General features: G+C 38.9%; 1 protein-coding gene across 1 annotated transcript; it reads left to right on the top strand.

Moving 5' to 3' along the window:
• Positions 1-427: 427 nt before the first annotated feature.
• LOC113135800 (uncharacterized) lies at positions 428-25,688 on the top strand. Its single transcript, XM_026316092.1, has 8 exons — positions 428-585; positions 13,384-13,435; positions 13,774-13,862; positions 14,173-14,273; positions 14,710-14,858; positions 15,607-15,835; positions 16,159-16,379; positions 25,521-25,688. The coding sequence occupies exons 1-8, from the start codon at positions 428-430 to the stop codon at positions 25,686-25,688; spliced, it is 1,167 nt and encodes a 388-aa protein (XP_026171877.1).

Genomic DNA, 25,688 nt, shown 5'->3' with positions numbered 1-25,688 from the left:
AAAATATATGATGCCAACACTGTCTTGTGTCTTCAAGGTGTTTTTCTTTGTCCAAGACATGACCACAAAGACACTAGTGTCATTGTAATACATCTAACATAAGATATAAAACTGTATATTACACAAAAAGTCTACACAGTGTCCCTTTAGGAAGCCCATAATTTAAATTAATTAATTTTTAGCAATTTGGCAGAAAAGCATCAAGCACCCCAAATGACTTATTTATTTATTTATTTCACTTTGAGTCATTTAATCAAACCCCATTTGGGACTCAAACTGATGAATTTGTCAAGTCTGGTTTCTTCGAACCATCATTGCACATCAACATCGTTCCTTCCCGTTCACGCTTTACTCAAATATCTTTTCTAATTAAGTCTGCTCCATCAGAGTGATAAGGAGCAGCATCTTCCGTTCCCCTAGAAGCAGGATGGCGCGCCCACACTCTGCTGCCCCTCTGGACTTGATTGTGGAGGATTTTTTCACTGAAGCGTGGGACTCACTGGAGTGTGCTGTGGCACGTGAGCCACTGAAGGCGCTGCAGCAGGATGAGGTGCTGGTTGTGGTTGAAATAAGGGGAGTGTGGAGGTGGGGTGGGGGGTGGGGGGGGGGGGGGGGGGGGGGGGTCAGAGTGAGAGTGTGTGGGTGGGAAGAGTTATTGTTCCAGCAACACACATGCACATGGTGTTTGACTGTGGAGATGTGATACTGTGCAGGCCACAGTGTTCTCTGCATTCTTTCCAGGGTGGTGAAAGGTGAGAAGGAACAGGAGGAAATTCCTTCAAAGTGACGCTCATTAAAATACCATATACGAGCTGAGGTTTGCTCTTGATGCAAAGAGAAGGCAGCCTCAGGGGATAGACAGCCACCAGCTTCTGGGTGTTATTAAACCGATATGCAGCTCGGTCTTGGCCCAGAGTAAGACTTTGGCTATGATGGAAGCATTTCCAGTTTCATAGTTTACGCATGTGATGGCACAATTGCCTTTGGAGAAAAGCACACTCAAGGGCTGTCATACAAGCACTTCTGCACTTCTCTCCTGTTAATTCAGAGGCCTTATCAGCACAGAACCACCAGCTGATCTCAGGCACAAGTGCAGATTTTGTGGGCAGTACATTAATTATTCTGTTTGGTAAAGATGAACAGTATGTGTCAGAACAAAGCCACAGAACATCCTCATTAAGCATCATGTCACATTAGACAAATGCACATGGAAATAGCTATTGATAAATATGGATGTTGTTTTTCAGAAATATAAAATGTCCTTTCATGCAATCTGAAAGCGGCTTTATTTGAGGAGAGCATTATGTCTATGCAGATCTATGTTAATGAGGCCTGATTCAAGGTGGACACATGGGCTTTGGCACCTCCTTGCCTTAGGTAACTTCACCGTGCAGAATGAAAACAGCACAGGAGCTTCTTTGCCTGATGTTGGACGTTTCTCATTATTCATTATAGGTATAGACACAATAAAAGCACAAAATATTAAGGATTCTTACATAGTTGTAGGACATAAACATTAATGAAGTAAATCAAAGGTAAAACCATTACCATTTACTGATTTCATCATATATCCACCACAAAACAATGATGATTTCTGGTGGGATTTTTAAGCTCTGGGTGGTCTATAGTTTGCCTATAGAAGCATATACTCTGCACATCCTTCTGGCTATGTTTTAGTCCACCTGGAATACCCCTAATATTGTTATAATTGATTAAGTTCTTAACCATGTGCAAGGTTTTGTATCATCTAAAAATCATAATCTTTACTGTGTTTGAGACTAGATCAGAAGTCTGCAACTCTGCACTTTGAGGATAATACCTTTTGTCAGAAGACTTAACAAGTGCAGAACTTGACCGTGAGAGATGGTAGGATGAGAGAGCCCCCTCAGCACGCCTCCTTTTGGCTCTGACAGTTTGGATTTGAATTTGCTGCCAGTTTCAATTCCACACTTGACTTCCCTGAAATTGGCAGGCTGCCATAAAATTTAAACCTAGATGTATGCCTTAGCTTCTGCGTGTTCCTGACTCACCTTTTGAATAAAGACTTGTCACTAATATTTTCAACACATCACATCTAGTGCAGGAGTTCTACGCTGGGAGGAACTTACTTTAGGAAAATATTGAGAGTAAATGTGACTATTGGACAAGCAGGAAAACTCTGATTTGAGTGTATGTGTTATGTAACTTAGAAGTGTACATACATACTGTATGAGCCGTGTTATGGCTCTTGAAGGTCCTGTATGTGAAGACAGGAGGGACACAGGAGGGAGGCTTTATACAAACAGACTGAAATGTCAACCTGCAAGTAAGGAGAAGGTGTTGACACTGCTAACAATAATGCTGAGAAGCCAGCTTCCTGTTACCCCTGACTTAGTCATCACCACTGCAACCAGTCTGATATTGAACAGTTTGGTACAGCTTGTATAAGTTGGCACATACAGAACAGTATGTCAAAACCCACACAGGACCAGTCTTATTGTGCAAAAACTGCTGGATCTCTGGGTCATTCTGTGAAGCTGGCAACAGTAAAATTGTTTTTTTTGGTATTTTACTGTTAAAATGTTGAGCTTGTTTTTATGGTCTGTACACTTGCTGTATGGGTTCACAAAACAGCAACAGTTCCACATTTTATGAATGAAATTTGCTTTTCTAACAGTATATGTCTGTTAGCTAAATATTCAGTTACTGCCAACAGCTGGCTAACATAGGTTAGCACAAATACTGGAAACATGAAAACAGTAAAAGCACAAGAGGAGCAAAGCGATAAATATAATATTAAAAGCAACATGTGTTTATTATAGAGACACTGAATGTGGTATTTTAGAATCAGAAGCTGCTTCTTCAGGTGTCACTTTAAGTTAATTGTTTTATGATGGAGGGACTGACAATATTCTGTCTCTTCTCAGAAAACTCCCCAGTCAGCCCTAACTGTTCAGCTCACATTCAGCTTAATTTTAATATACCCATTAATAACGATGAGCATCAACCCTCAGAAGAGGTCTTATGATGTACCTGAATGGCACTTCTGTCACATGGTAAATCTCTGGCAACCTTCTCTCATCAGTCACATCTATAATTAGTAAACGGTTCATTCAATGAGAGGTCATGACAGGTACTGCCTTCATGAGGCTGATACAAACTAATTGACAATAGAAAGCTAAAAATAAAACCTTGCTCTGATCTCTTTCTGTCTGATTACATCATGTATTTAGTCTCATCTGCTTGTTTGAACAATCCAGCAATGCTTTTGACAATATAATGACAGGTTTATGCTTTGAAGATCAAGCCTATTAATGCTGACATAATTCGGCTTCCTCTGATTCCCTGTTATGGAAAATATGTTCTTTAAAAGACACAAACATGGTCTTTACTATTGCAGCCACTCCTTTTATGTCCAGTAGTGCAATAGTGGTGGAAAGTATCCAAACTCTGTACTTTGGTATAATGTTGAGGTACTTTTACTTTCTCTTTTGTGTAACCCAGTCCATCCAATCAATTACATGTCTATGATAAAGGTTGGACTGTTCAGTCCACAACATACACTTTTAGACTTTTAGACTTGATAAGATACATTAAAGATGAAACTTTTCCATTAAAAAATTCTTCATAAAACATAGGATATTACAATAGAGCCGGAAAGAATATATATAATTAAAATGAACTACTTTCCAACACAACAACAATTATTAAATGCTACTGGATGTTAATGCGTCAGTAACATGTCTTAAGTGATGTAAGAGGCTCTCAGACTGCCAACAAAAAACAAACTGGAAATATAGCTGCGAACGGCAACAACCACCTCCGGTGCCACAAGCCCTGACATCTAATATTGCCCTCTCAAAATCTCAAACTAATGAGAGTGTGACAAATTTCACAAACTTTTAAACACAGGGAGCACTATTTGATAGCTATTATATGAATCATATGCTTATATGATGAGTGTTGCAACTTTAGATAAACATTGTTTCTCATGGGAGCAGCACAACTAACAACTACCTAACATTTACTGAAGTACATTTTTAAATAGATAAATAGACACACACATATGCCACAATGCTCCATGGTTCTCTGGTTCTTCCTAACCACCAGGGGTCCCGGGACATCCACCCACCCATAGCCAGTCTGTGAGTATCTTCGCTGGGCACGGGCTGTGCCACAATGCCCCTTGGTTCTCTGGTTTTATCAAACCACCAGGGAACCGGGACTGGGACGTCCACTGGCCCGTAGCCGGTCTTCGAGCACCTTCGCTGGAAATGGGCTGTGCCACATTGACCCTTGGTTAACTGGTTCTTGACCACCATCAGGCGACCAGGACGTCCACCTGCCTGTAGCCGGTCTGTAAGCACCTTCGCTGGGTATGGGCTGAAGATGAAGGAAAGTGAATGGGATCAGTAAAGTTCACTAAGAGCGTAAACTCAACCGTAACCCACCCCACAGAAAGCAACATTCTACTTAAAACCATAAATCGAAACCAAAACTTCACAGTGGGATTCTGCTGCAGACTTAATAATTTTGCTTACAATACGTATTTGTTGTAACATTTCTGATGCAGCCCTTTTACTTGTATAAGAATTATTTTACATGATTTTACTATAAATTTACATAAATAAATGCTCTGAATACTATATCTGAGCCATAATTACATTGCAGACAAAAACATTGCAAATATAATGATCTTCTAAATGATAATAAAATACAATATATAAAAACCTCGACCAGATATAACATTAAAATGCAATATTCCAGTAATGTTATAACACTCTGAGTTCTAAAAGGCTTTTGTCCATGCCCTCCATCTGTACAGTATGTCTGGCTGGGCACTGTACTATCCAACCCCTGCATCACAATCTGAGGCTCCAGTCTTTTCACATTAGTTGTGTCAAGGAAACAGCACCAAGCCTGAGCTCACCATCATCAATTTTACTGAGTTTATTAACAGTGTTAATGCAGGAACCACACTTGCATACAACCTTTTTATCTTTGTGGCTCTTTGAGTGTGACAATATGTTCATGGCTGAAAATAAGCAACTGTTACAGGTAGAAAACCCAAAAGATTTTAGCTTGGCAAGACGTTAGGGTTTTACAGTAAGTACTGACAAATAACTTCTTAATAATTTTGTCATAAATATGCAGTTATTATCTTTGAGCCGGACAGTTTTCTGCAAAGATTTGGTGTCCAGATTTTGCAGGAGGTTGTCAGATTTATAGCATAATTATGCTGAACCTTACAGAAAAGAGTTTATGTAAAACTAGATTTCTGCCTAATGCTGTCAGAGTAAAAAAAAACGCATTTGAGTTTGATTTTCACCACATTACAAAATAAAAAAAAAAACAAATGTTTTTACACAACCGTGCTTGAAGGTGTCAATTTGGATCATATTGCAAATTAAATATGAAGCTATCTGTCTTTCATCTCTTTATTTCACAGATGAGTTCCCAGTGTCATTATCAGCTGTTCTTTGAAGCCTGTGCTACATCAAAGAGTGAAAGCCGACACAATTTGCAATGTATTGATCTTTATATTAGCAATTCACTAGCGAAGTACCAAGTGTTAGACTTTCTGTGAAGTTGCAGAGTTTTCAGATTGAGAAGTGGCCAGAAAAACATATAGCAGAGGATCATAGTTTGCTTAGTATTTCCTGTCCATAAGTTTTTTCCATTTTACTGAAAAGCAGAAACCACATTTTCTAATCCACTTGAATGAACCTAATTAGATTACTAACTCATAATGTATTCATAAATTAAACCTTTCTTATTTTTCTTATGGGCATGTTGAGTCTATTGTTACCTGAAATTGTGCTGTGTCAGTCATCACAAACCAATGCAAAGTCAAGAGCAGTCAAATACTCAGTCCAATCTGTGTATCATGAACAGGAACTCTTCAAACCTTTTCTTTGACTACTTATTTTTATTCAGGGAAATGTCATTATGGGATACATACATTTGGGCATCAATACAAAACCAGAGACAGATTTTTTCTGATTTTATTCATGAATGCCTGGAAAATATAAAATACAATGAAAAGAAACAGGACAATTAGTCTCAGAGAAGATAAATCAGGAGCATTTAGGAATAACTACAGTATCTGCACTGACGAGCCAAGGGCACTTGTCTTGATAAAAAAAAATATATATATATATATATATATGATGACATTGATTTTCTGTGTTCTGCCTCCTTTCCGTCTGTTTTCTAAATGTTCCCACCCCCACCTACAACTACATTTGGCCCATGTGGACATCTTAAGGTTAAAGCTGTTGCTATCCATCCTTGATAATCATCTAAGCTCAGCAACCTGCAGTATGTTGGTGGTTTACACCAGTCCAGCTTTCTCCTATCCTGCATTGTGTTGAAAAGTCAATTTTCCTCATTTACTGATCTAATTCACTGCAAGGATTAATTTCCTCCACTAATTTGATTTCACAGTAACTTAATAAATACCCCCCAAAATTCCATCAGTGTTCTATTCACCTTCTCAAGAAACCTTAATTAGAAATGCTAATGAATAATTATTCTTTTGTTTCCAGCTTAATGTAGCCGGCTTGAAAGAATGCAATAAGGGGATGACAACAACCTGTACCTTCAGAAAATTAATTTATATCAGAAGGATTATGTGAATGAATGTCATTTGTTTTTCCCTGTTTACATGAAGCAGACCTGTCTAGTTTGCAGGAGACTGCAATTAACCTCTAGTGTCCTCTCTCCAGCATGCAGCTCTCACACAGTGATCTAACCACTATGGCATCATTAAGTTAAGTGTTTTTGTAATAATGCATATGAGACTCTGCAGGTAGATGTGTGATCAGATCACCTCAGGAAAGCCCTTAATAAATGTCTGAAGGAATGTGATATACATGCTTGGGATTTACCATGGCCTTGTTCATAAATCACATCATATGCAGCACCAACTTAGTAGTCGCTGGTCAGACTGAAATCTGTGAGTCTCCTGTTTGGTCATTAAAGAAGTTATCTCAGAGGTTCAGTGTCACAATAACACAAGCTCAGTCACTCCATCATAAACTGCTGCTATCTAGTGAAACACTACAGTATTACAGACTCTATTGAACTGTTATTCCATGAGCAACAAGCAACTGCAGCAAAATTTAATCAGTGGTTCCTCCTTGTGGCAAAGCAAGGTCAGTGCTGTTTTATTTACCTTTTAGATTTTCTTGCTATTGATAGTCCAAATCTTGTTCTGTCTGCCCTTCTGTCCCTCTTATATATAAATATATTTATATATATAATATATATATATACATAAAATCCAATTCTGTCAAACATTTGCAGAGAAACAGGTTCCTTTACGATATAATAGATTAGCTGAGATGCTAAAAATAAAACTTTATTGATTTTACAGACAATGTACAGGCAAGTAAAGCTCAAGCCACAGAGAACCTATTTAAAGGTCAGAGGTCAGTGTAAAGGGCCCAAGACAAAATTCCATTTAATCCCTGCAGTGTTTTGGGGTTTTTTGTCCTGCTCCTGCAGCTGGGGTGAAGCCACTTCACTCCTTGTTGAGATTAATAGCAAGCACACATGGGGGCCATTAATGTTGAAAAGCCAAGGCCCCACCTCTTCCCCAGTGCTACCCTGGGAGCCACAACCTCCATAATGGCTCCACTCTCTGAATTAATGGCGCTTTACTGGCAACATGAAAAAACGTGATTTTAATTATAGGTCTTGGCAATACCAGAGAAGAGACGTGAAAGAGGGGAGCAGGGAGCACAGCCGAGCTAATTCAAGCATTCATTGGATCACTCTCTAGAGAATAAGGGTTTTACTACTGGTGAATTAAAACAGGAAATTATCAAACATATTTACTGTGTGTCACTTTGAGTTGTCACTCTAAAATCTTACTTTGCATTAGACGTAAGATCTGCATTCTCATCAAACACAAGTTTGCAAAAAAAGTGTCAGTCTGGAAAATAATATTATTATTATTGAAATTGCTTATTTAAGTAAAGTCAAACATTAGTTCAGTCATATTCAGTTATTACTTGCAGTGCAGTGGAAATGAAAAGTTAGAAATATACTTGTAACTCCTATAGGAATTAGTTTTTTAAATTTCTTATAATAAACATGTTTTACTTCCTTCAAAAATAAAGACTTCTGTATTTGGTTCTGAGGCACCACAAGCTATATTTATTTCCGTACTTTTTTCCGTACTTGCATTGTAGCCATTTGTCAGACTGAACTGGCAGAAGACTGCAGTGGTAGGACCCATGCCAGGTTGAGGATGCATGACTGCCAGTTTTGTAACAGTATCCAAGCAGAGATGGACAGGTAGAGTCAGCACCTACAGTAAATGTCCATAATCTACTGTCAGCAGCCAGCAGAGCATTTCTAAAACTACCATGCAGTATAGACAAAAGACCCTAGTATATCAGTAAACAGCTCAGCATTCAGGGCATGTTTCAAAGTGAAAAGATAACTGCTGGGTATAATGAAATGTGAAAGTCAAAGACAAAATAGGCTTAAATAATGTTGTGAAGGTGGCCAACAAGATAACAGGACTCCCACTGACCTCCTTATCTGCTGTCTTTGAGCAGCAAGCCGTGCAGAAAGCCAGAGTCATCCTGGAGAGTCAGAGTCATCCACTGCACAGTGAATTTGAATTATTTCCCTCTGGTGGCAGATACCGAGCCCCATAAGTAAAGTGCAATAGGAACTAAAACTCGTTTGTTTCAAGTGCAAAAGCTCTTTCAAATAAGTATACGTAATTTCTGTACTTTTATTACTGTTAGTACTTCTAAATATTTTTGTTGTTATTGTAGGATTGTGTATGTTGTGTTTTTGATGTATGTATCTTATTTGTGTTTGTGGTTTTGAGTGGGACATGTTAATATGGCTTTTACAGTAAAGCAGATGCTTAAAAATATGACATTCAGTGCCTTATGAGAACTGTAGAGGGCAGGAGAGACAGGCAGTCCATTGAACATCCCTTTCACCTGAAACCCAAGAAGCACCTCTTAAAGAGAGTCACTTGCAATCAGAAAGCCTCCATTTAATTACAACACACAGGAAATTACCGAGTGAATGGGTCAGGCGCTGATAAGAGGCTGAGCCCTGGGGATGACTGCTCCTGAAACCTGAGGACCCAAAATCTCAAAGCTGACTTATCACAAAGGCCAAGCCTGGAAGCCTGACAATCTGATTGTACTGTCATCCAGATTCATAATTAATATATTTATCAAATTAATCGCTGAAAAGGGTCCTGGCCTTCTGAACAGTAGGCAGATTCTTTTGCCACTGGATCAGCTTACAGCTAATAACAGTGTTGTCACTGAAATAGGCCCAGAGTGGGTCAGTGCCCCTGACCTCATGACAGACAAATTGCTCATCTTTGTAGAGATGTATGGGGAATAGAGAGTGAAAGAAAGAAAAAATGTCATTGTTTGGTGACATCCACAATTATACCCTTGTTTGAGATTGTGAGTACCAAGCCTGAGGAACATGAAAGGTGCATTTTCTGTTTAGGGGGAGCTGAAAATACCTGCTGTTATACCTCTGGTTTTACAAATCAGTCATCAAAGGGACTGTGTCTGTCACTACTGCATGTTGCTCAAGTGACGAAGAATCTTCCCAGTACTTCATCACCCAAATGAACCAGACTATAAAACCCTGAGTCCCAAAAGTTGCTGTGTATCCAGAAAAGAAATTTGCCTTCATTGAGGCCTAGAGGCTACATGATGCAACGGATTCTTAGTATTGATGTATTGCAACCTAGTGTTTTTGTTTTTCTCAGCACTGAATTTCAATAGAAAAATAGAACTGATTTCACACTTGAGTCTGTGTATATAAAAAGTGAAAATGTTGAGGACAGAGTGACCAAAAAGAGACCTTCACTGTATCAGACATCATGTCACCCCTGGTGCTATAACAGCTAATTACAAATCAGACACATATGGTTCAATTTAGAGCTTTAATTATAATCTTGAATGCTGCTGGGTGAAAGAGAAAGGGCCCCTTTTGTCCTGTGGATTCCCACCTGGGCCCTTGAAAATCATGACTATAATCATTGGTCATCTCAGGTCATCAGTAAGTGATTGTGCAGCTGTCATTACAAAATAAATATCTGTATAACACATACCTTCAAAACCCACAGAACATAAACACAAATCAATTTTGTTTTGTTATTACTTCTTTCAGAGCTTATTTTAACATATTGAGTTCACATTCAGTGATAGAAAGGATGTTTAAAACGCTATCATTATATGACTTAAATAATGCAACACGTTAGTTGTTATTTCTATTGCTATATTTATGTGTTTTTCACTGATATTCTTCAGGCTTTATATTTTGAGCCTGAAGATTGAAACAGGTTAATACTGTAGATGCCTGCAGATGTTTTTTATTTAGTTGTTCTATGATAGTAGTCGTATTAAATTAAATTAACTTCTACTCACTAATTACACCATTGGAGAAATACATTAAATAATAAAACATGTACTGTATAACAGTAACTTTTCCAAAAGCAGTACCTGAGATTAAGAACATAGAGAAGCGCTTTCTGTTGTTCACCCAGTTACAGTGAACACTCAACTAATCTTCATTGTTTACTTTGTAATAATGTTGTTTTAATGGTAGTTATCCTCAGTACTACTTATACACTTGGTGTTTATGCTGTCTGCCAGCAGCTAGTTGAGCTCCCTGTCACAGTAAGAGCCTGCCCGGTTCAGCTCTGCAGGCTGAATGGACCCATGCTTCACTGCCAACAACTGCACCAGGCAGGTAGCAAAAGCTTTTCAGCAAGGCCAGCCTGCATCACTCAATTTAGTTAGAGGGCTCTCTGTATAACTGCCAACTATTACAACATGATCAAATGGTATCAAGGCCTCCTCTCACATCCAGTGATAATTGAACAATTAAACTTTAGCATACAAATTACCTCTTCATATGGCATAACTAATTACTGAGGCAGGCCAGTTGCAAAGAAGGCTCTCTAGGGTCAATACCAAAAATGTTTTTCACACTTTTAGCTTAGCTGGGTTTATTAAATTAAGGGCTGTCTGTTTTGTTAGTGATTTTGCATTCACCACTTCAGCCAAAACACCTCCTAATGAGTTATTTCACCTCATTTATACAGTCTTATTTTGCAAATCTCATTTCAGCACCCAGGGTTTTTCAGGTGAAATGGTCCTAATTATACAGGTGATTGAGACCCACGAACATTTTCAGACCATTTACTCTAGGTCATCCAGCTGCAACCCCTATTAAACATTTTGATTAGACAGGATTTAAATCACCCTGTTTGACTGGGGCAGTTAAGCTCTTTATACTCTTCACTGTAAAATGCTAATTCTCTCCAAAACGAATGGACCAGAATTCTCAGAGAGCATATGGAGAATCTCTCACATTAATAATTCAAAGGAAATGAGCAAAAATTAGTGAGCAGAGCATCAGCCATGACATGCAGCCATTATTTCTGCAAATGGGATATTTGATTTGAAAAACTGAAAATGGAAATATCATGAAGATTTTTTTAAAGCGCCAGAAACTGAAAATAATCTGCTTGTAGATGACAAATACATTTCATACCACTGTAATTCTCCAGCTTGTGCTCAGTGTTTTTTTTTTCTTCTAAAGTCACTAAAACCTTTAACTGACTTGTGTAGCCAAGTATGTTGACCCATACTCGGAATTTGTGTGTTTAACCCATCCCAAAGTGCACACACACCGTGAACACACACCCGGAGCAGTGGGCAGCCATCGCTGCGGCGGGGGAGCAACTGGGGGTCTGGTGCCTTGCTCACAGGTCTCACCTCAGTTGTGGTATTGAAGGTTGACAGAGCACTGGCTATTCACTCCACCCCACTGACAATTCCTGCCGGTCCTGAGACTCGAACCCACAACTTACAGGTTACAAATCCAACTCCCTATCCTAGCCATGACTGCCTAATGTGCCTAGTGTTGCTACACTAGTAGTGCACTTCAGTTTATGAAAATGCTGAAGACAACAACAGGATTTTAGTAGCAGTATGTATTCTTCAGCTAAAGTCTACTTTTGAGTATTTTGCAAAACTAATGGGTGAAAGAACATAACATGCACACCTGGAAAGGTTTGTGCAAAACAAATGCACACTCATAAGAAATACACATGAAATACACACACCTTGGTGGACAGTCATAGATGAGACAGATTATAAATTTGATATTAGGTCCAACTGAAAAGGCCAAACTTGGAGCATGAAGCATATTTAATATACAGTATGAACGTATCTGCTCACACACACAAGTCATTTGTAAGTTCCAATACAAGATGATTATATGTATTGATACGTCAAGGCACGAGATGAAAATGATTGGAAATGTATCATAAGGTGGTGATTGCAGACAATATTAAACTCCACAAAGATGCTTTTGTTCTTGAATTCCTGCAGCAGTTCAGCCAGTATTGCCTCTGCTTTAATTTAATATCTATTTATTTTGCTCCATTGTATGGGTTTTATTGAGGTTGCGCCTGCTTTATCGCCCGATCTAAACCAGAAGTGAAGGTCAGGAGAGGCAGAGTGCCTCTGTTTATTGGTTTCCATTGAGCCCATATAAGCTGATTTGGCTATCTGCTCTTGATATTAAGCTCTTTCATAGTATTTTGTGCTATCCGGATATTGTTTATCATCACATTGAGATATTCAGTGTGTATTTACTGTTGAATTAAATATTCTTCATCACTTTTGTAATATCCTCTCTGTAGGCTCGTGCAGGATGTGAGAATCCTGCTCATTGTGGAAGCCAATCCTTAGACTAGCTTTCGGTTCGGAAAAAAAAACATTAGGCTGAAGATATTTTGTCAGTTTTCTCATATATTTATAAAATATATAATTTTTTTTATTTTCAGCAGTTATAATTTTCTTTTGTGATAACACTTCTCTTTGTGTTTTTAAGTCACCTAATATTGACTTGGTAACTCCTCCAGTCCACTTTCATCTTGTTTAGTTATATTAAAGAATAACTGTTTATACCAAAACCACCACATTAGACAGTGGTGTGGCTGTGGTGGGGGTGAGGGGGACTTTTATATGTCTGTACCCAGGGTCCTTTTTCCCCCATGGGTGCTGAGAATCCAGTAGGTCTCACACTACGTTGATTCTCTGTCCAAAGCATCAGCTGAACATCACATGAAAATAACAGGCATCGTTCCCTGAATGCATCTTGCAAATGAGTGACGTGCCGTGACGTCGTGTCTCGATTGGGAAATCTGATGCTGCAGGTTGGTGCACGTGGTCTGTTGTTTACTTCTTCCAGGAAAGCTGGAAGTGCAGCTGGAGAGGAGGGGGCGGGCACGTTGTGCAACAGCGTTCCTGGGTAGAGTTACTTTACTCAGCATTTGGGGGGGAAAAACCCGAAGGCTGAGATTAACGTGAGGAAAATGTCAACCTGAAGTCCGTCTGGTTCCCATCTTGAAAATCTCTCTAAGCAGCGCGAGACCTCAGCAGTATGTGTTGTTTTGTTTGTTTATTGTCTCTTCACAGACTCAAGTTCAGGTTCAAGCATTTGAGTGTTGTCAACAAGCCTGGCAACCCTGGATGTAGCAGTTAGCATGTTGTTAAAGCATAACACCTGATGCAGGGGAAGATTTTCTTGTTTGTTTAGCTAAAGTTTAGATTCAAGTGATCAGCTAAATTAGGTTTGTAAACATGCTTTATTTTGGTAGGAGGTGTTTAAAATAGCAGTTAACTGTTCTGTGGAACTGATGGGTCCAAAAATCAGTATGTTTTGTATATGTCTTAGATAAAGACTAGAATGTTTCAGCTTGGAAGCCTGTTTCCCCAGTTTCCTCTCAGCCCCAGAGCTTCAGACAGTGCCCCAGGCCAAAGCCAACAGCAGATACCAACACTGGCTGACTTCTTACAGCATGCCAGGTAAGTACTAAAGCAGCCTGATGTGAAAAAATATATTGGGTAAATGTGAATGTTTACAGTGAGAGGAGTGGTGATGAATCCACAGAGAATTAGCACTCAACTCTGCAGTTTCCTTTAGCTCTATCAGTTTTCATCTCCTTGTTTTGGTTCCTGCTCCCTGCGTCTCTGCTGTGATTACAGATTATTCCACTGCCACCGAATGGCCAATTTTACCTGTGTTCTTTCACACAAACTAACCAAACATTTCCTTTTCATGTTGATTCTCTCTCTCTCTTTCTATCTTTGTACCTTGTGTGTTCCTTCACTGTAGGAGACTCACTGGGCTGAGAAAGGAAGATGTTTATTGCAATCTGCGTGTCCCAGATCAGTTTCAGACTACTAAAGATGACATCAACATTGTTATTCTCACAGGTTGGTACCTAGAACACGATGTCATTTCATTAGCCTGGCAGTAAATCGGTATAATATTGAAATAGAATCCAATATCCACTGAACATAGTGTTCTGTAATAGCTTACACCTTTTGTCTTTTCTTGGTCTCTAAGATTTAGACTTAAGTGATCAGTGAATCATTGTAACAGGTCTTTTGCAAAGCAGATATTTTGAATTGTCAAAAGCACAGGTGTTACTAATAACATTCAGATAGACTCTGCTCTATCCATATATCCTGCCATTTTTTTGAGCACTTGCTTTTTCAGACAGCATTAGTAGAAACTGACTCCACGCAATGCATCGCATTTTACTGAGCCACATGATGTTGCACAGGGGTGTGCTCAGAATGAAAGTATGAGTGTTATTACAATAGTATTGAAAGTCTGTAAACTTTCTGTCTTTTTCCTTTCACTAAGGTCAGGGGATCTTCTGCATAGATGTGAAAACCTGGAGAGGCACAGTGTTCGCTCACAACCAAAACTGGCATGTGCAAGTGAAAGAAGAGGACCAAAACTTTACTAACACCCTCATCGAGCAGATTGAAGATCCCCTCAAAGCTATTATGGTAAAAAAAAGGACACATCTAGCTGAAAATACCATAATGAAAATCTAAATGTCAAACTGTCTGGCACACTTAAGTCCAAGGTCCAATGAGTTGTCCACTGCATTGTTTTCATCCAAATCCCAGCTGGGTTAAGAGATCCTGAGTCACCATAACAATTTATATGGAAATTTCTAACACTACAGTGCGGCTTACTAAACTTCCCAAGTGGGTGCTCTTGATTTGAAAGGCCATAATTATGTTCACTGGGGGGGGGTGAAAGCAGCCAGGTGCCTAAACACAGCTGTCACCTTATGTGCCTGGGTGTGGGAGGAGTCATTCATTTCCATCTCTATAGATGAGCGATTTGAACTGGAAGCTTGACAGAGTCTGTCGGTTACCTCACATTGCATTATTGAAATAGTTAGGACCTGTTAACGTCGCTAACCCTCACAAAACTGGTGCAGCTTAACCATCTGTGAGGATGTGTACTTTTTTAAAATAAAGGTCCTACTAGAGATTAACAGTGGACATCAGCATTTGTGCTGAGGTTGTCATATAGCTGAACCTTTGAGATATCCTATGTGAATTGTGTTTTTTTTCTGGAATAATACCCAGGTCTGTTTGATTAATACTGAATTGTGAATGTTAGAGACTCATTTCAGTTTATACCAGAAAGCCCTGTTGGTGGCCAGTTTTACTGTTATGATACATCTGATCTCTCATACATTTCATTAGTTGCATCACTAGAGTTAACTGTCTTCTTCTACAGACCAAGACAACTAACTTATGTGGACTTATGAAGAGGAGTGGAGTATCCTTGCGCCAAAGCCTTTTCTTCCCCAGGGTAATCTTCCTCTCTCCAGAGTGCAAGCTGGATGAGGAGCTGAGGAATAGGAGGGAGCTGGTTTCCCACAGCCAGATAGACGACTTTCTCAGATCTTTCAGGGAAGGCTACATGGCCTGGATATCAGATGCACTGACTCCCTCATGGCTCTCTGGTGAGTCTGTCCTCGAAATATTTACATTAATACTTCAGGGACTGTTCTTACACACTTCAGTAATGTCCATGGTAATCTGTTACTTTTGTCAATAAAAAATGTATCTGCCAGAACTGATGGATTGTTTTAATTAAAAATTCTTACCCATCTTGCTGTTGTTTTCACTTGTTCTAAATTAATCAGACTTTTCAGACTCAACATGTTTTACTTTACATGTTTGATATTGTTTTCGTGTAATAAATGGCACCACTAAGTATGATTACATTAAACATGTTTCTAACAGGAATGCCACCAGTTCAACTTGTGTTTTTCTCATTCTGCAGGTCATCTGTCATACAGGCAGATGGATTCAGTGCGGGAGGTCTTGAGAAGGGTGGGAACGTGGGATTTGGTGCAATTGCACTGTGGCGTGCAGCTCATAGGGGACTACCAGGGCTGCCAGTATATCGCTCTCAACAGGCAGGACACGGACACGCTCGAGTTCAGCAAAGTCAGAAACCTATCTTCCGAGTTCCTGTGGGCCCTGCTGGGACACACTCCTCAGGTCAGTTGATTGCAGTGGCACTGATGAGCTGCCTGTGTGAACCAGAAGACCAGCAGGTGGCAGTAGTACTGTATGACTGTCTCTCTTTGCTTTCAGTCATTCCCCTCTCACTCTGGGAACTGGAAAAACACTGGTTTAGTCCATGCTGAAAACTGCAGAACATAGTAGCAATTTTACAGTTATTCAAAACCAATTAGACCATGTTTTTTAATAAAAAAAAGATATTTCTGCATGAACAATTTTGGTCAAGAGCCAATTATTTAATGAAAAAATGGGTTTTGCCATTTTTTTCACCACAGCAATAAGAGAAAGTATATAGTTATCAATCTAAGTCCATCTAATTACAGGTTTTATGTATTTAGAAATTAAACAATTGAAGTTACAGTGGTCCTTTTTACAAAAAAAAAAAATATATATATATATATATATATATTTTTTTTTTTTTTTTTTTTTTTTGATTTTATAAGCTACAAAAAGCTGAGTTGGCTGCCTTCACTCCAGTGTGCTCTCACATCATTCCCATTAACACTCCTACTGTTAATTACCACCTTAACCCTTTACTGTTTTTATTGAGGTAAGTCATTTGACCTGACTCCAGGTACTCATTAGCTCACTTTACTAAATCAAATATCAAGGTGGTTACACAATCCAAAAAGTGTCATTTTTTTTATTTTCATATTGGTTGATTTGTTATTTTATTGCAGAGAATGAATGGATGTGGTTAATTATTTAAATAGTCTCTCCACTATGTTTGTCTATATCTGTCTGTGTTGCTATGAAGATGAATGTAGAGGTTGTACATGTAGTTGTTGAATTTGTTTGGTGGCATTTAGAGTTGTGCAAATAAATGTACTGAATGAAGTCAATGTTAGACAGATAAAAGTCAGAGCTCTTTAGGGTCAGGGAGTGTGACCTCTTGTCAGCATCCATTTACCGTTTCACACCCACCCTCAGCACCCAAACATTCTGGGCTTTCCTTACAGACTCCACTCAGGCCTTAGTTCACCCCCCCCCCCACGCTCTCCCAAACACACAGACTGCATGTACTCTCCCCTCTCGCCTCCAGCTGCTATGTATTTGATACATGACCCAACAATCATTAGACAGTCTCCAATGGGCCTTTTTCTACCCCAAGGGGACACAAATGATGACAATGAAATATATTTTTAAAGAAATATTTCTAAATGGAGCCAGTGTGAGTTGCAAGCCCCCCCCCCCAAAAAAGAAATTTTAGCGATATGACTTGGAATATACATGATTTTTATGGTAAATGTCCTGCTGGAGTATCAGTTGTGTCCCACTTAGTATGTTTAAATGAAATAGGCTGTATTAGTTTCTTGTGATCAGATTGCGAATAGCTGCAGTTACCATTTGATTTGTAGAGTTATCTTAAGTAAAACATTTCAATATTTGGCTCTTTTGCACTTGCATGCCTGGCACACACACTGGCTGTAGAAAAAAAGACATTTTTGCTTGTGTGCAGCAGCTGTGAGGGGAAGCTTGGGGGGTGGCGAAGAAATCTGATAGCTCCCCCAGGCGTATTTTCAGAGCCCAGAAATAATGCATGCATTTGATTTGTTACTTGTAAACACACAGACTAGAAGATCTGTGATATGACCTACAGTTTCACTCAGACATCTGCTTAGTTGTAAGAAGTGGCACCAGATGTATCCACAAAGCCACCATGGAGGCACTAGGTGTGTTTTCTGTGGGCTCAGTCAATTACTCTGCAGAGAATGGGATGTCTACATGTCCCCAAAGTGGAGAATGATTGAGTAGAGTGGCTGTAATTTATTAATTATGGTCTATATTCTTAGACCTCGGTTCTGGCTTCATTCAATTTGTATGGATTGAGGGGTAATTACAGTGTCTACGTGTGTGTGCGTGTGTATGCGTGTGCGTGTGTGCATGTGTCTGTGTGTGTGTTGGGGGAGAGAGAACGAGCTAAAGATCTATTCATGTCATAATTTAAAGTACAGGTTACTTATGCTGTTCATCTTCATGTCAGCCCCTAGTGTCATATTTGTTCCATGATGCCTTTACATACTTTATATACTATAAATATATGCTAATTTATATATATTATTCAGAGAGAGCTGAAATGGAGTCCCTGTATTTAAAGAATACATAATTCACTGTGAACATACTGAGTGTCTTCTAATTGTATAGCTGTGAAACAACAATTGAGTTCCTTCAACCATAACTTGACTACACCACCCTGTCAGCTGATCAATAGAAGCAAAGCCACCAAGCGAAAAGGTGCAAATTCACCAACAACATCTCAGCTAACAAATTATCAGATCTCGGTTGCTGGAGATACATCTCATCTCTCTGGCTACAGATTCCACTCAGATGTATCTTGTTAATTTAACTCCACGCTGACATTCCTCTCTGTTTGGCCATCTCCCAGGCTGCACGTGTCACAGGCCTGTAATGGACAGGCTGGTGCGCTCAGTGCTTAGCAAAGAAAAGGCAGAGAGGGGAGACATCAACCGCTTTGTGGTGATAATGAATGGAGGCACACAAAAGGCCAGGAGCTGACCATTTACAAAGCCTGCAAATTCTGCAGCCCTAATAGATAATATTGGCACTGTTGCTTTTTGGTCTTTTTATAAAGAGAAGAAAGAATATTTATTTTAAGAAAACATATGCAGTAGCCATTACCGTTAATTATAAATTATTTATTATGATCATTTGCAAATATGGCAAAACCATATTATAAATAAAACTATTCTATATGATCATGGCTGTGGCTGTAATTTCTATGAAAGCCTGTGTAGTTGTATTTTGATTTTGTTTTACAACAGATAAAACACATGTATACTTTAATTTACCAGATATACCAGATGTGCACTTAGAAAAAGCATAGTTAAAATGTTCCACCAAAAGTGCAGTTTATCAGCTTGTCAGTCTTGTAGAAGTTGCAGTTCATGAAGTTCATCATGTACTCATCTAAACTTGGTAGAAGAATTCTCCACTAAAGAAAAGTTTGAAAGAATTTTTTTTGGAAGAATTTCCCAGAAAGAAAGATCTATTGGTTGCTGAGCATTTTTCAACAAAAATGAAAATTGTGGGGGGAAATTACATGGATGCTCAGGTTTCTGTAATTGCAGCATTACTCTCAAAGGAAACTGGAATTGGAAATAATTTGCACCAGAGTGTGTGTAGGAAGCTACAGAGGAAAGCTAACCATGCAATTACACATGAGAAGAGTGCTGCAGCATCACAAGTGTCTGTAATGAACTAGTGAAGACACCAGCACTTATACAGTGGAAGGCAATGATAAAAGCTACCTTGTAATAGCATGTGATTAAACTTGGTAAAGTCTATTTTTTCACTCGAGCACTAAGCCACAGTGAAGAGTCCCATGGAGCGATTCTGCATCTGTCAATTTGAAGATGACTCAATGTGTCTCCTCTAAATTCATCATCCAGCATGCAGTACCAGTCATTTTAGAGGGCTCTTCAAGCTCTCTTTTGTTAATTTAGTTAAACAGTTCATGTTTTACACATTCCTACTTAACGCAGGTGGAGATTGGGTTTCAGAATATTTGAATACATGTTTAAAATAAAGCTCTAAACCATTAACATTCTTTACAAAATAATTCTTTTGAATGTGGTCCTAGCTTCTGCATATGCATTTAGTGGACAGAGTGATATGGTTCAAATCAACATTATGCTTATTGTTTTTAATGTTATTAATGGTGTTCAAATAAGGAACTCTAGTGAAATTCAAATAATAAGATTGAGTTACTGCCCAGACCAATGTAATGACATATTTAATAAGACCATATACAGTAAGCTTCATGGAGGATCTTCCTATCATGATGCACTGATACCATCCAATTTGGCATCAGATGATGGATTTAGTATCTACCGGAAAATTTTCTTTGGTCACTGGCCAAGATGTTAATTTTATCTCGGTGAGCTCAGCTATTTGTTTGGGGGATCAGGATATTACATTTATCCGCACAGTATAGGTTGTAAGATATGATCAATAGGGATTCATGAATAATGAAGAAGCTGAGTTGAACAGAGACACTTAATTAGAGTTTCAAAAGCCATTCTCGTTAATTGAGGAGAATAAAGGTGGTGAAGTGGACTTAGCACCATTGCAATTTTTATCTGTGAATTTTTTTTTTATTATACACTGAATGATACCCTCAGTGACTAACCAAAAGACACCAACAGTTCTCACTGAAATTAGATATTTATCAAGGGCTACTGAAGCATTTCTGTGTTTGACATTTAATATCAGTTTTTTTGTGTGTGCGCTCAGTCCATTTCCTCTGACCACCTGTGAGCAGACTATCGTTCTTTTAATGTAAAGGCTAATATGCTGCATATCCAGACAGTGTGTGGCCACTGTGTGCAGCAGATACAGTATGTAATTGACAGCCCTGCCATCTGTTACAGTTATGTGAAATTATGGATAAACTAGTTAACAGACACTTTGGCCCATTGTCTGTTGTTTTGATAATCACCCTTAATAACAGACGGCATCAATATGGTCTTTAAACCTGATTTGGGAGTTAATGGAGTCAGATGGGGGCAGTCAGTGTATGCTCTGGGGGTAATGCTGTTAGAGATGTTCGTAAAGAGCAAATTAAATCAGTCATAGATTGTGCCCTCTCAAGTTGGCCAGACAACCAGATCCATTGAGGAGAAAAAGGAGGGGGATTCATATTTTAACCTCTTGCAGAAAATGCACTTATGTGGATGGAAATAAAGACAGAGCTGGGTGAATGGATGTAAATGGTTATTGCAGAGTCTAATGGCTTCCTGTTAGCTAAGGCAGGTTGTTTCGAAGCAGACGTAGCTATTCAGAACTTAACCAGTCATTTTTTTCTGCGTTCATGGCAAATGGACAAATGGAATTACTGACGTAGATGATGATGTTACCAAACCAAAGTTTAGGCATCTTAATGGTTGTTCTATAACTGGAGCACAAAAGAGTTTAATTTAGATGCTTGATTATTTCCTGCACGGTGCATTGTAGTGATTGTACAGACAAGCACCTGTTTGGATGCCATGCTGGAAGTTCGTTTGCTCTTCTCCTGTGCTGAAATTAGTCATTCAATGCATAGTCAACAGGTAATTATTCTGCAACAAGTTTAATTACTGATTATTTATTTCAGTCATTTACCAATGAAAAATACTAAATATTCATGAGGATTTCCCACTTTTACGTCTAACAAATTGAATACCTGTAGGTTTTAAATCCTTGGTTGATTAAAACAACCAATTTGAAGATGTCACATTGCATTTTGGATTTGTTGTGTGACCTTTTAAGTAAGAATAACCTATCCTCTCTGCTCTGTTTGGAAATCTGAAAGTTCTGCTAATGTTGCTAAAGCTATAGTGGAATATGGATCATATGGATGATGTTGGATATTTAAAACCCTGCACAAGTATAGAAGGTTTTCTGTGTTTTATATCATATTCAAATGCTTACTGTACTTACTGTGACTATTTTATTTTAAAGGCATAATATTTTAATCATTTTCAATATGTAGAGTATTTATTTAATTAATAAACTCTTTTGACTAATTACTTTTGACACAAATGGTGGTTTCCAAAGTCATATCAAATTAAGGCAAACAATAATCTGTTTGGAATCAAACCAAGTTCAAGAGGTCAAATTAATCACATCACTGGTAATTCAGTGATTTACACACCACCTAGCAGGTTGTTAATTTATTCATCCTGCGAGCCAAACCACACAGTGTTTACCTAATTGCCTTGTTCCATGTAGCTGAAATGACAGCAAACCACTTCTGGTCTGATTCCATCGCATTTGGCTCATCGACACCGAGGTGTGTTACTCAGTGTTCCTTCCCATCTGTATCTGGTGAGACACGGCATGGAACAAAGAGCTTGACGTCTGAAACTGGTGTGCCGTTACGCTCACCCAGAGTTCACTTGAAACACTGCACCCATGGCTCCAGGTAACAGCCCCTGCTGACTGATACCCCACTGGAGTTATTTGACTTTATCAGGGGAAGAATCTGAACTTTGTGAATGGCAATACACACAGGTGGTGACACGTCCATACCCAATTACACAGTCCTTCACATTATTTACACTCACCAGACCTGTCAGTCCTTTAATGGCAATTTAACACATTTATACTGAAACAGTTGGATGATTCAGTGTGAAGTCACAATGCACAGGTCAAAATGCAGGTTTGTTTGTTTTGTTTTACAATTAGAAGAGATACTTTGAAATTGCTGAACTGTCAAACCGGCTCAAGATCTGTGCCATAAACATCCCCACAGGTAGACGATAATGACTAAGTCAACCAATGAAGATTGGTGTCAGCTTTTTGTAAGATGTTTCTTTTTTAGGTGGAGAATAACCTGTCTTAACTTTAAGAGGGTAAAAGTTGAGCAGTGAACCAGAGGCAGGATTTATTACTGTTAGCAGACGGTAAATAAGAAGACATAGTTTGTCTCGTTGAAATTCGAGGAGTGATGTCATTCACACGACTCCCCTGACACTGAAAGTGAGAGGTGGATTAGGGGTAGACACCGTTAGGTGAGCTCTTAGCCCTTTGTGTGACACCCATCCTTAGCCCCGAGGGTCTTGTCCTCGCATACACACAAGTGTTACATAGACACACACATTCAAGCCGGTCTTTGTTTGAAATAACAGCGGCTCTTACACACTTTTGTACAATTGACAGTCTAAAGTAAGACATTATTTTTAGTGATTATTGATCTTGGTTTGTAGAAGGTTATGTTGCTTTGACATGCTGCATTTCATCTGGGTAGGTGATTGCGCTTAATTTTTAGCTCAGCGGTTCCTTTATCCTTTGTTCTACTGTAAATTAGATACAGTATCGTCGTACCCGCAGGCACTTGCCTCAAGTGGCAGAGATAGTAACCTGCACTGACAGTTCCTGAACCTGTCAAACCGTCTCTGTAGAACAACAGCTGGCAGGCAGGTTGTCTAGACCACAAAGAACATCCCTCTTTGATTTTTTTGCTGAAGACATAAGTATCCTTCCTGTATGGCATAATAAGGTTCACATGAACCATGATGACGTAAATTACAGCTAAATTTAATGTCACAAACAAATATCAACTCAAAGTAATTCTGCAAAATATATTTGAGCGAATGTGAAATTTTGCACAATTCACGCTGATACAAAACCATAATATTTTCAGACTGGATTCTCCAGAGAAAATCAGCATGATGGTCTGCTATTATACACATGTTGATATTTTCTGTTATTTACAGGATTGTGCAGCCTTGATGGAGATAAATGCTCTTTGGATGCATTCCCACATAGGCAGTATGTTCTTCATAGCCTCTCATGCTGATCTTGCTATATGAAGTGAATATATATATTTTTTTGTTTGTTTTTTACTATTGTAAGGGTTTGACTGTGACAAAAAATTAGTATTGCGTCTGTGCCTCTGCCACAGAGATGAAAGTACTCACCTTTAATTCCATTAAATTAGTTAATTGCAGACTATTAGATTTGGCTATGATTTGTTGGAATAGTTCCTCTCTGATGTCTTTGTGTTGGTTTACACGCCTTTCTGCCACCAGCTGTCATGAAGCTACTTTTTCATGCATCCCAAATTAATAGATACTCGCTCACTCACTCTGAAGTGTCTGATGCTATTATAATACAAGCCATGTGGCATTCGGCCAAGGCTGCAATATAAGACACAATTGTTTAGTTTTTTTCTGTCTTTCTCCTTGTTTTAATGCACAGTAATAAGTAAGTAAATGATGGAAGGATGTGTGTCTGAAATTGCACTGGCTTTTGTTGCAGATAATTAGGTTAGCAGCAAGAGTGTGCAGGTGTTGAGGGTGTACTGTGCGCTTGTGTTCTGTTATCGACTTGCTCATATTCGTAGGCTGTCAGGGGTGTCGCACTTCCCATCAGCCCCAAAGCTCACCAACCTCTTCACTATTAAAATGATCACTTTCAATAGCAGACAAAGGAAAGAGGGAACATATCTAGTGCAGGGTATTTTCCCCACCTCTAATGCTTATCTGCCTTTTGATGTCGGCGTAATAAAAGGCCTATTGGGCTTCCACAATGACCTGCAAAATGGACAAGGGCCGATATACTGGGTTCTGACTGTCGCTACCATTAACTAAAAGGCCCAGACATTATGGAGAGCCAGGGATGAAAGAACATGGAAAAAATAATAATTGAAAAATTGCCTAATGCTAAAGTGAAAGAAAATGGAACTGTGAAAAGGCACTGTAATATTCTGTTATCCCCTGTAAATGCAGCCAAACAAGAGACGCAGTGAGGCATTCTTTTTGAAATGGATGTGGTTCAATTACCTGCATGTCTAAATCTAGTTAAGGCTTCCATTGTCAGGCTCAAACATAACAGGCAGTTTTGATGTAATGTTAAAGCGTATTATGCCCTACAACCTACATAAAATCAAGAGAGGTATGACTCTATTCAAGATGTGGTGGGAATTAAAAACTCACTGTGAGAACAGGGTTAATTTAATATTTATTCTGTCTCATACAGCAGTTTGGATCGCTCTTGTACAATATTGTAACTGGACTCAGGAAAATTTGACAGTTTATGTTTTTTGAAGACCATTTTAATAGCTGACTAATTGGTTCTTCTCACACTTATTTACCACTAAAGGGAGAACTGATTTGTTTTATCATGTAATACATTTGGCCAAACAGACAACCGCAGACACATTGGAACTACGTATCAGTGTGAAGTTACCAGTTATAAATATAGCAATCATGCTGTTATATGTAATCTAAAAAACTAGTAACTATTTTTACACAAGATGCGAAAATCTTTGCTCTCTGGGTCAAACAAGACCCTGACTGTGACAGAGGTTTTTATTATACCCATTAATAGACCCAGTTCTTTTTCCTCTAACCCAGATTTAATAGGTGGGTATTGGTTCCTCAGTCTGCAGGCTGACAGACTAAGCAACAGCTTGTCTATGTAGAGGTCAAAGGTAAAAGTCATGAGTGTCTATTTAGGTCCAGCTTGTGGCGGTTAGGAGGTCTTTGTCAGGCTTGTGACCCCAGACAAAGGCCCTAAAGAAAGTATCATGGTCTTGGCCAATTGAGGACATGGAGTATCTGAATTGTGACTTTCATATGCTTAATTATTAATTTTCTCTTTCCTACTCTGCAGGTTACGGTGAAAATGTTCAAGCGTGGATCTCAAGGCTGGCTTGGTAAATCACTGAACGCCACCACAACCATCCCTTCCAACACCTTTGTGATCTTCAGGATCAGTGGAGAGGAAGCAGATGCCAAAATCCCTGCAAACACCATTCACAGCATCACACTCAGCATATGA

Source organism: Mastacembelus armatus, chromosome 19 (genome assembly GCF_900324485.2).
Source record: "Mastacembelus armatus chromosome 19, fMasArm1.2, whole genome shotgun sequence".
Classification (NCBI taxonomy): domain Eukaryota; kingdom Metazoa; phylum Chordata; class Actinopteri; order Synbranchiformes; family Mastacembelidae; genus Mastacembelus; species Mastacembelus armatus.
This window is presented reverse-complemented; position numbering and strand designations above follow the sequence as displayed.